This window comes from Ambystoma mexicanum, chromosome 9, assembly GCF_040938575.1.
Source record: "Ambystoma mexicanum isolate Mex_15411 chromosome 9, UKY_AmexF1_1, whole genome shotgun sequence".
NCBI lineage: Eukaryota > Metazoa > Chordata > Amphibia > Caudata > Ambystomatidae > Ambystoma > Ambystoma mexicanum.
In genome coordinates, this window is record NC_090931.1 from 153,944,641 (window position 1) to 153,957,055 (window position 12,415).

A 12,415-nucleotide genomic window follows, 5' to 3' on the forward strand; every position below is an offset into this window, starting at 1 on the left:
TCACTCAATAGTATGTGCATGCATATGCACCAGCCAAAGGTATGTGCCCAAATAAAAGGCAAACAGACATACAAGTTTGATACTCTACAGGGGCATCCTTCATGTAGGATGTATACATCTGTGATTAGTATGAACATTTTACAGTTAACCTTTTGTATGTTGTACATGCGTGTTCAGCCACATCTTTGGAGAATAACAATACACATGTATGTTTTGGGGAAGGGCGTGCAGGCATACATGTTATCTAAGACCATGGCTTCTGTGTCCTGGAATGTCCCACTTTATGGACAGTGACGTCACCTCTATAAGGCATGGGATGCAAGACGAAGTACCTGAGATCCGCAGCTGTAGCTCCAATTCGTCCTTCCTTACGGTCCCTTCCACTTCATTTGCATCAATGCAGGCTTCTGGTGCATCAAATATTTTCTCCCCACTTTTATCTGCACCCCCTTCTGCAGCAGATTTCACTGTGCAATTTGGTCGTTTGCCACTCATCTTGAAGCTTCGCACTCTTTGCTTTGCTCCTTGATCCAGAGCCGGCCTAGGGCAGGCATTCACATCCGCAATTCTACCAGAGAGTGAGAAATTGTCTGTTTCCAGCTGGAAGATGTTAGTATCTGGATGACTCTGTGAAATAGAAACACCAGGATTCATAGATGCTGCTTCTGTGGTGGTCCTAGAAACACCAACTCGACGCAAATCCACAGTAGTCTGATTCTTAGAAAGGACCAGCTGGTGAAGCAGTATTTGCCGTAACAAACCCACTGAAACGAGAGAGAAGAGGCACCAGTCAGTCATTCTTAAAAGGTATACCATGTAGATTGCTGCTTATAAAATGTTTTTTGAAAGATTATCAAAAGGGACAAGATGTCCGTTTTGCACAATCAGCATAATGATAGAAGTGAGACCCCCCTCACAGCAACTGTGCATTTTTACATATTCACTCAACATGCTCACAAGGTACTCCATCCTACAGACAAAATGTTGCCCTGTTCACAGAAGAAATTAATGGTATGTAATAGTGGTGTAGAAGCGAGGCCCAACTAATGCTACTGCGAGCATGGCCCCTGTTCTCAGCAGGACACACCTGCCACTCTGAGGGAACATCCCATGCAAACGCTCCTCAGAGCAAGAATTAAGTCCTCCATTCACTTCCTAAAATGACAGATCGCAGAGGAGACGTGAGAGATCCTAGTTCTGTATTAATTGAGAACATATTTTAAGGGACTTTATGAATCCACCAGATGTGCTGCACACGCAAATGGAGACTGAGCAAATAAAAACCATGCAACTACCTTCCATGACTCTTATGAAGGCCCCAGAGCATACACCAAATTATGAGTAGTACCGTATAGCAAGAGTTAATCACAAAAGGGAAAGTTCGGGAAATACAACTACTCCATAAAAGACATTTTACAATATTGACTCCCACTAAGAGCGGCCTGTATAAAAGAACCAGTGTGGCGATTCCTGCATCATTTTATTTTTACATATTGTGCATTTGTAAGGCGCTTATACATCAAGTCAATTGTGTTTCAAAGCACTCACAGGGCAACGGAGAGGGAACATGGGAATTAAAAGCATATATAACCATGAAAGAGAGAGGCGGTCCTAAATAGACCTTGTGAGCATTCATAACATTTAAGTGTAGAGAGAGAGCAGGATGGGGGGAGGGAGAATAAGTGCTAACAGTAACACAGACAGAAGTGCTAGAGAGAAAGTTGCAGCTGTTAAGTGGCTGGCGGAGATCTCCTGGTAAGGGTGGTCAGCTGCCAGTAATTAAGTGACGGCCTGTGATAGCACAGGCCAATGGGTGCCTGTGGAACTGTGGGGTTTAGCAAACAAGGGAGACTGAGGGTGAAAATGAAAGTCTTGAGGAGTTTCCATAATTTTATTTATTTTTATTAGCAATTTTTGCATTTTACAACACTCTACAGATACAATATACAGTCAACATGTCTTAATAAGCCCACTCCTCCCCATCCCCCTCTGGAATTCCATCCTCTTAATATCAATGTTTTAGCAACGGAGGCACCTCTAAATAGCCATTATTGTTGCACAGTGCTTAGATCATTCAGTAATTTGTCATCACCAAGAATGAATGTATTAGAATCGTAATCCAAGGTCTGTCCTTTGTTAAAAATGATGCTAAGTCTTCTCCAGAAATCACTCACACTCTCACACTCCCAGAGCATGTGTTCCAGGGTGCCCACTCTGAACACAGACAACATTCACTCTTATCTGAGACCTCTCTTGCACAATCTCTCAGGCGTCCAACACACCCTATTTAGGATCTTAATCTGACGTGATTTATCGCCCAGGCTTACAGAAGATAGGCAAACATTCTTACAAACCACCTCCCATCATTCCCGAGTCATCTCACATGTCAATCTCCTTGTCCATTCTTCCATTAGGGAACTTTTGTTCATTGATCTGGACACAATCAGTTTGTAATAATTACTTGCTAGCTCACCTTCCATCTTGCCACTGGCATTAAGGGATCTGAAATCGGTTCCCTCCTCAGACTCAAAGTCCCCAATTGCCTTTTTAAGCCTTTGGTAATCATGTTGAGAGCAATATTGTATTTGTCACGTCTCCACCTGATTCAGGGTCAACCATCTGCCATTACTTCTCAGGTCCCCAATCCACTGTACATCTCCGATTAACAAATCTGGACAAAAAAGCGTTTTTACCATTTTCCCTTATTTTGGGGTTGCACCACATGGATGAGTCAAGTCTCTTAAAAGCATTTTCCCCCAAACGATTCACAAACTCCTTCCAAGAGAGTCTAAAAAATTGCATTTTCGGTTCCACTTTAGTTGTTCGACCCAATGTGGTTGTCAGGATAGCCAACAGGGTCAGAGGCCCTAATAGAGAAGCCTCTGCCTTGGTCCAATCATCTGGCACCTTTTCCAAAAATGGTGCACAGTATCTGGCCATAAATGTCAGATGATAGGCATAAACATTTCGAACCCCTAATCCACCTCTCTCCTGCGGCAATTGCAATTTCCATCGTTTCAACCTTGGTGGCTTGTCAAAAAGAAATTTGGGGACAAGAGTATCAAATTCTTTCCAACATTTCTTCCCACTATTCAATGGTAGCATGCTCAGTACATAAGTTATTTTCGGTGTCGAGATTATCTTTAGCGCGTTGACTTTACCCCATAAACATAGATTCAGCCACCTCCATCCCTCCCAATCCTCAACGAGCCCCATAAGTGTTGGCAGTGAATTTCTTAAGTCCCTCAGCACCAGTAATCGTTGTCTGCATAAAGTCACAATTTTTGACCCACTCCGCCATAACCCATTCCTTGTATCATTTCTTCTTCTCAAATCGCAGCTGCCAGAGGTTCAATTGCAATTACAAATAAAAGCGAAGCCAAAAGGACTTCCCTGTCTAGATCCACGTTCCAGCTCAAAGCATTCAGATCTCAGGCCATTGGTTCCAACGTCTGCTGTCGGCCCAGAGTAGAATAGCTTTACCCAATTCATAAAGCATTCCCCAAAACCCATTCCTTCTAGTACATCATACAAGTAATTCCAATTCACTCCGTCAAAGGCTTTCTCAGCATCCAATGAGAAGACACTCGCATCATCACACGTATCTGTTTGGGATACGGTTTGTAAGAGTCTTCTCATATTATTCGCATCATGTCTACCTTTGACACATCCCGATTGGTGTTCTTGAATTAGCTTTGGTAGCAATAATTCTATTCTCGTTGCCAAAGATTGACAGAATTTTATTGTCTGCATTTAATAGGCTATTTGGACGATAGTTTGAAGGTAAGGTCAGGTCAGGTTCTTATCTTTCTTTTTGATCAGTGAAATTGTTACGTGGCGGGTTGTTTGGCGTAGCATCCCAGCAGAACGAGGGGTCACATGCATGTCAAGTAAAAGTACAACTACGGAATCTGCCATGATCTTATAGAATTCAGCAGGTAGCCCATCTGGTCCAGGCGATTTACCAGAATTCAAGGATGAAATTGATTTCCATAATTCGTCAGTAGTCAATTCGGCATCCAAATTGTTTCTCTCTTCCTTTGTTGAATTCGCCACCTGTAGATCTGCTTTAAAGCTTTTCAAGTCACCAGATATATTAGTCTCATTCATTTACAGTTACACATAATAGTCCTTGAAGACTTCATTAATCTCTTTAGGGTTGAAAGTAATGGACCCATCCAATTTAGTGATAGACGGAATAGCCCAGTCTGCCTGCTTACCTCTTAAACGATGGGCTAACCAGCGGTCACATTTTTCACCATTTTCACAATTGTACATTTGATACGGAATAATGTTTGTTCAGCTTTTTCAGACATGTTCTTGTTATAATCACTTTTCATGTGGCGTAGCTCCTTAACTTTATCAATTGGATTATGTAGCACTTCCTCAGTCAGGTCTTTAATCTTCACATCCAGGGTCATGACTTCAGTTTCATGTTTCTTTTTCCGCTCCCTTGATAAACTGATCAATAAGCCCCTCATAGAGCATTTGGAGGCTTCCCAGACTATTCTCGCATTTAGTTTGTGGTTTTCCTCAATGAAAAGACTAGCCTCACTGATAATCTTCTTGACAAATAATTCTTCTTCCATTAGTAATGTATTGATCTTTCATAAACAAGTCCTGTTTATATTGAAACGTAATGCCAGCCACATTTCCAGTGGTGCATGATCAGACAAGTGTATATTCCATATCACAGCACTTGTGTAATTTTTAGCTGCTTTGCCTGACACAAGTATAATGTCTAATCTAGAATATGTATTGTGTGCATTGGAAAAGAAACTGTATTCTTTAGTCGATGGATGTTCCACTCTCCAGGCGTCCAAGTTATGTTCATCAATCAAGGCATGTAAGGACACAGAATGGTTATTTTTCAATCAAGCAGCACTTTTACTTTTGTCTATCAACGGGTCTAGCACCTCATTAAAATCTCCTCCGAGCATTATATTTGAGGTTTTCATATCCAGTAGTGCGTGGGCAATATATCTATAAAACGAACCATTATCCACCATTGGTGCATACAAGTTACATAACACTACAATTTCAACCTGGAAATGTATTAACCGTGCAATCATTCTGCCCACCTTGTCCAAATAATGCTGCAATACTTGAAATAAAGAATTTCTATGAATTAAAATTGCCACTCTGTGTGACCTTGAGTTATTAGACGAGCAAAATACACTCCCCACCCATCCCTTCTTCAGTCTGATCACCACCTCTTGTAACAAATGTGTTTCCTGCAATAAGCATATATCCGCTTTAAGGTCATTCAAGGGGTTAATTAATTTGCTCCTTTTTAACAGGTTAATACCATTCACATTCCATGAAATAAAACGTAATTCATCGCCGACCTTAATCACCATTCTTTCCTCAGATATGCTGTCAACCCTAGACAACACCAGCCCTGCCAATGAAATACAAATACCCAGAAAAAAAGCCTCTTATCGTACTGTTAGTTCGAAGACGCAACCGCTTTAATTCCAAAAAAACATACCAAAGAACCCCATTCCCACTCCCCAAACTAGAACACTTCAACGTTATCGTATTAGAGGTACAATATGCTCAATATAGCACAATATATCCCTCTCCCTCTAACCCCCGGTGCATAATAATATACTATAGAAAGAGATAAATCAAGCCACTACCTCCACCCCAGTGAATAAATATGCAAATTAGTGGCCTGTAAACAAAGAATTATTCACACATTACTTTGAACTTAATATTGACAACTGCTTAATAAATTGTAAGCTTGTGTTTCTGCAAAAAACAAATATTATCTGGCCCAAGCAATTAACTCATTTTATGCCCTACTGACAAATATAGAAGCCAAGCAATATTAATTCTTAGCACACATTCCACTCAGCACATTTTGTCTTCCTCTCCAAAACCACTCGCAAAAATCAGTTCAGGTGAGAAATGGGTCTAACACCATCAAAACAACTCATATTTAAATTCAGAAGCCGCACAGGCTGTAACGCAGAAAACCCTTATATTCAATCATCTTCCGTTAAGAGATCATCTAACCAACTACAGCAATTGGACAACCGTATGCATATGAAAAATGGGAAAATTAATAGTTATTAGTGATATCAATACATTCGTATTCAATTAAATTGTATAATTTATTCTGGTCATGTGGCTGTAAATGATTATCCACAGTTCACAATTATTAATGTACCTAAAAAGCGAGTCATTCCAGCAATACACTAGTTCAAGAAATAAATCAAGTCCACCTGATGTTGAGTACTATGCTAACAGGTATTCCTGAAATATCGTTTTAAATTAATCACCTTAATACAGTACCTCTGGCTCATATCCCCTGATGATTCAATAAAGATGTATTCATTCTGCTCACAATTATTATTAGGCCACAAAGAGGTGCCAAAGGACTCTGAATTGTAGGATAAAGCATCAAACAAACTCTGCAAAGGCCAATAATGCCACATTCCTTGTAACATAGTAATGACACCTTCTTTCAGCATATGTTTCTATTCTGTGCTGTCAGTATGCTTAAAGGATAAAGTTTAATCACTACCAAATGAACCAAGTTTCAAGTTATGTTTTCACTTTGACAGCGCTCGTTTATCAATTGCAGGATGAAAGCGTCTATGTCCCCAAGGTACTGTTTTATTTACTTGAAATTCTGGGGCCATTGTGTATCAATAGTTCATGGGGCATGACACACTACTCGATATACAGACAACACATTACGGTTATAATATTGAGAATGCTGGTAGTAACTGTAATGTGTAATTGTAGGCCAAAACTATGCAGCAAGGAGGAAACAAGCACACCCCGCGTAACCTCTTGATATCCTAGCCATTGTTACAGTGTGTTCCATTGGAATGTAAAGAGAAGTTGAAATGAATGAGGTTGGAAGGTGCGTTATTGCAAGCTCTAGTACACATTAGGCAGCTGACTGACCCTCTTGAAGGCCGCCGAGTAGCATATCCTCGGTAATAAATTAATAGGTTCCTGCACTAGAAACCATGTGTTAGGCAAAGTTTGTATGCAGTACCCTTTGGGGCCACTACACACAACTAGGACTACAGGTGTAAGCAAACCAACCTTTGGTATAAATCTGTACTACACAGTTTTGTTAGCGGGGCTGAGCAGCTAGGCTCATCTCAAGAGGGGACTGTGAGCAGTAATGATGTTACACAGAGGTCTACAATCACAAGTGTTCAAATAGCTAAGGCCCAAACTGTCACCCTCACAATTACGACAGCCGAAAATGACGACTTTTTAGACCCCCGCCCCCTTACACCACATATATATGTGGGGGGGGGGTATATAATAATATGCGGCGCTCCAGGGGGTCTCCTGCCGCAAATATATGTGGATTAAAAAAAAAATATGTCGCCATTTTCGTCCATCGCAATTATGACGGTCACAGTGATCTCATAGATCCTTCAAATAAACTCTTACACAAGGTTTCTTTGATACATCCTTATTAATTTATCTGTCAGTTATAAAACATTCATAAGAGGGAGGAACTATAATCATACACAAATATACTTCAATACTATCAGAATACTTTTCAAGAGGAGTAAAAGGCAAAGATTATTAGAACATGAAAGGTTACAATTATTCTTAGGCAGTGCAAATACATTGAGTTCACCAGAAGAGTCAATTCAATTCAATAGGCTAGGCCAAAGTCAATGGGCTAAAGTCTTGGATAGGATAAAGCGGTTCTGGTAAGTAAACGGTAAAGTCTCTGCACAAGTTCTTGGAAGTAGTTTGTAAAAAGAAGAATCAGATGTTGGGTCACAAGCAGATTAGGGGTGCGAGTTGCAAAGGTTTCAAGCACTTTCACTGTGAGAGGCAAATATTCTCAATCTTGTTTCACAGTACCTTACAATGAAGAAAAAGGTGCAGCTGATGACTTCTGTTCCTGGCAGTTGCTGCATATCTCGCTGTCCCTGTGCCTCAGTTGTGGGGACAAGAGTGAGGACGTCGGGGGACTCCTGCACTGCACTGGGACTGGTCAAAAAGCTAGCAACTGGCAAACTTCAATTCCGATGGCTGTAGTAACTCACACAAACTTGTGTCCCTCTCCCTGGTTCTATAGTTTCCTGCAGCAACTCTGAGGAAATTCAACCAGCTCCGAGATAGGTGTACAGGTGGCTTACTTGCGAGTGGATTGGTCCCACCAACTCAAAGGGAGAAGTCGTCCTTGCAGGGGCTTCTCCGTCGATGTGAACTTGGCGATTCGAACCTGCAGCAGGGCTTCACCGGCAAACCAACAGTCCAGGAGTTGCAACAGCCGCCCTCTTCAAGCTCTTCTTCAGTTCCTTCGTTCCAGTGGTCGACTCTGCCTTTCAAGCCAAGAGACTTGCATTTTATTCAGTTCTCTCCCATTCATTCCAGCCTAGCGGTTACTCACCAAGCAGGGTGGCTGTCCTTGCCGGACAGTCAGCCAGCCAATGACCACAGAGTGCATTTGGGTCTCCTAGGATACTAAGCACAGAGAGTTTCGGGCACCTCCCTCCCTTCCTGCCCACCCCAGAACCTCAGGCGCCAGAGGTGGTCTTCACCCCTGAAGCCAGCCAAAGGCAAATGAAGAGACCAAACCTGGTTTGGCGCGCAGAGAAAAACTCTAGAAGGACCTTTACAAAAAGAAATGACAAAAAAAGAAGACCGGGACCTGTTTTAACAAAGGGGGCTCAGACACCATCTTGAAAAACAGGACTCCGGCGATTTAATGTTACCGGAGCTACGAATAGTTTGTGGTCGGGAAAACCACTGCCACCAGCCATTCTGAGAGGAAAGGGTAGCATTTGACTGGTACATGAGTATCTAGACACAGGGGATACTAAGTAACCCCTCCAGCACTCTATTGTAAGATAGGGGGTGCTGGGTCTAGGAATTTAAAAGAGACTAGTAAAGCCAATTCCACTTTACTTACTCTGGGAAACAGTAGTTTATCCCAGAGAAGGTATTTAAACCTTGGGAAAGCCTGAACAGGCTTCTCTGTGCCACTGCACTGAGGGTGCTGTGTGACACAAATGAAAAGATGATGCCTATGGAGTTGGTTAGAATACATAACCAAAGAAAACACAAGAGTAAGAGTAAAACACATCAAAATACATGAGAGAGTGGGAAAAGGGTCACACTCTCTCCAGGTAAACAAATCAAGTCCTCAAAATCCAGCAAAGTTGCTGGGGGTTTTTAAGGTGAAGGGAATTAGCTAATTTAGGAGAATTCTCACTAACACCATGGCTGTTTAACTTTACGTTGTTTGGCATTGATCAGGAACAAACGCTTAAATCAGCAGTGTTGTATAGTCTTACTCAACTTTGGTTGCTTTGGTGGATGTTGTTAGAAGTATTTAATATGTTCAGGACTACATATGTCTGTGCTGTGCCACTCATACATACGTGCCTGCTAATGATAGAGAGGCTAACCAATCAAGATAAATAATGCTATTTAGAAGCCATTGCAAGAGCTCGGCTGAAACATTACTGTTTATTTCAGTAAAAGGTTCTGTCAGGTCTGTTAGAACGAATCCTTGAATCGTTATTAGAATTCTATTGATTTGGTGGTTAGTCAGGGGCAGAGTTTCAATTCAGATTGTTGAAGGCTGAGTAAACCTTTTATATTGCTTCCGTCTCCATGCAGGAAATGGGATCAGCAGAGGCCAGTGGACGAAGTGTATGAAAAGAAGTAGTGGAGGTATGTTCCCTGCTGGCCTGCCCCTGCTCCCCACAAACCCCATTGCCACACCCTCTCCAACACACATTACACCCCCCAAACACTTGCACCTGATGTTTAAGGGAACGTTAAGTGCAGTGCACTGAAAGTGAAGGTTTCAACATCTTCCTACACTTTTATTTTAAAAGAAAACCATTCCGGAACAGTTTCTTTTTAAAATAAAAGTATAGGAGCTGTACAAGGTAATTTAAAAAAGTATAGGTGCACCGCTCCCGCTCACTTCGACCACTGGCAGAGGCGCAAAGGCAGTGAGCGGAAATGATGTGCCTCTCTAATCTGTTGATATCAAGGTCACTGAGCGAATAGCTCTCCAGGGTCAGAGGTGCAGAAACGCTGCAATATCACAACTCTGCATCTAGACAGGCCGGCTGTTTCAGAGCAGCGAAGCATATCATGCTGACGAGAAATAAAAGTTTTAGTTTAGGGGTCACAGTGCATATTATGTGTAGTTAGTTCAGGAGTATTGTCGTAAAGGCTCCCACTACCGATTATATATCATAAGCGGCTTTCGATCACTTTCACATTTCGGACAGTTAAATCCTGCATTACTGGCCTGTCTTACCCTTCTCCTCTGTTCGCCGGATAGGACCCACCTCAAGAACGCTTCACCAGTTTACAGAATGAGCAGATGCTTCATTATTCTTTGTTCCAGTTAGACACCCTCTTACAACCAGTTTCATTGTTAACATTACTAAGTGGGCTGACGTCTTGCGCATTACGTTGTGAAGGCACGTTCTGAGGTGCATTCCTCTATTCCAAATGCGGAAGAGCATCCAGCCTTCATAAAAAGAATCCGAGGATGTCGGTAATGTCCCGGGCAAAATTCTGTTAACAGTCTGGTTACACAGGTGCCATTTTGTGGATGTTAAAGTCAATGTAAATGATCACTTATAGTGAAATAAATGTTTGGCGAAGGGTGATATAGAAAGCACCAAAAAAAGAAAGGGTGGGGGAGCACATACTTTAGCATACAGTATTGTCATGGTTGGACCAGGAGAGGTATTTCCAAACCCACTTTTTCCAAGCCATACAAGTGCTCCAGGTGCTTCAAATGTAGAATTTTCTCCATCAGGTAAAGATAACCGCAGAGTATTGCATCTGGTCTTTCGGGACCGAAAGGGGACGTCGGCATAGGCGTGTCTGTAACACTATCCCTATTGTGACGTGTGTAGTACCCAAAATCCCTCACGCGCCGAGGTCCCTCCAATTGTATTTTTTCTGCCATGAGGGAGCCCAAGGCTATAGTGAGCGAGTACATAAAGAGAGAAAGTAGTAAGACGTCTATGTTCCTTCCACCCCAAGCGGGGAGGTAGGGAGGGCGCATGGGAATCTAAGCAGATACAATCATCAGAAATGCTATTACGTTAAGTAATGCATGTCTTCTGATACTTGTTAATCTTCTTAGAATCACATGCTGTGTATAGACTAGCGAGCAGTACCCGGAGTTGGAGGTGGGTTGTGAGAAGGAACAGTAGAGAAAAGATGTGTTGGTACTGCTTGTCCCACCTGAGAATCAGACAAAGAATGAGTGTCTAGGCAATAGTGTTTTGTAAAGAAGTGTACAGAACTCCAGATTGCCGCTTTGCAAATGGACTCAAGAGGAACATTTGCAATGAATGCTATGGATGCCCCAGTGCCTTGAGTAGTGTGTGCAAAAGGCTTGAAGGGCAGTTCTCTCTTAGCAAGAGTGTAACAGTGTGATACATTTGACAATTCATCTTGAGATAGCCGATTTAGAGACAGGATCCCCTTCTCTACCAGCTGCCACTGAAATAAAGCATTGATTAGTCTTCCTTAGTGGTTTAGTTCTTTCCAGGTAAAACATGACTGCCCTGCGCATGTCTAGTGTGTGAAGGCTTCTTTGGGCCATGTTACTAGGGTTCTGGAAGAAAGTGGGTAGTTCGATTGATTGGTTCACATGGAACTTCAAGATGAATTTAGGCGCAAACCTGGGATGTGTGCGCAGAACTACCTTATCTTTGTGGACTGTAACAAAGGGGTCTAAAAGAGCAAGAGCCTGTAGTTCGCTAACCCTTCTGATAGAAGTGATAGCCACCAGGAAGGCTGTCTTATAAGTCCGGTCTTTCAGACTTGCTTTATGCATAGGCTCAAAGGGAGCTACCATGAGCCTGGTCAAAACCACATTCAGATCCCATCCAGGTGCTGGGTGAGAGATGGGAGGATAAATCCTCTTAACCCCTTCCATAAAGGCTTTAATCACCGGTATTTTTCACCACAATACCTTTTGTTGTGATGTGGTGTAGGCTGACAGAGCAGCCAGATGAACCTTTAGGGAGTTGAAGACTAACCCAGTGTCTAACAGGTGGTTTAGATACAGCACAATGTGTGAGGGTGAGCAATCTATGGGATTGATGCCCTTGGAATTGCACCAGATGACAAAACGTTTCTGTGATGCTGGAAATGCATCTGAGGGACAGGGCCTCTGAATCCTTGTCCCGTTACTGTTTTTACCGTGTGTTCTGTTATGTTTTCTGCCCCGGAGTCCATGTGGGACTCCTGGCAGTGCAGCTCTCTCTTTTGGTTTGGTGAACAGACCCATGGGATACCCTTATGGCACCCATGGGTAGGGGTACAACCCTGTGCCCCTAGTGTATGTTTTTGGGCACCTGTGGGTGACCCCAGAGCAGGGTATGGGCTGGTGGCAGCTCCGTGCTGAATTTGACAGGTGCTCCGGGTGTCCTCC

At 42.5% G+C, this 12,415-nt stretch overlaps 1 protein-coding gene across 6 annotated transcripts in view; it reads right to left on the bottom strand.

Moving 5' to 3' along the window:
• Positions 1–12,415, bottom strand: part of ARHGEF12 (Rho guanine nucleotide exchange factor 12) — a 1,284,704-nt gene that overhangs the window by 119,236 nt on the left and 1,153,053 nt on the right. For all 6 annotated transcript variants that reach the window (XM_069614339.1, XM_069614338.1, XM_069614336.1 and 3 more), the window contains one exon: positions 333–764. In XM_069614339.1, coding sequence (XP_069470440.1) covers positions 333–764 — 432 coding nt within the window. The remainder of the gene's footprint in view (positions 1–332; positions 765–12,415) is intronic.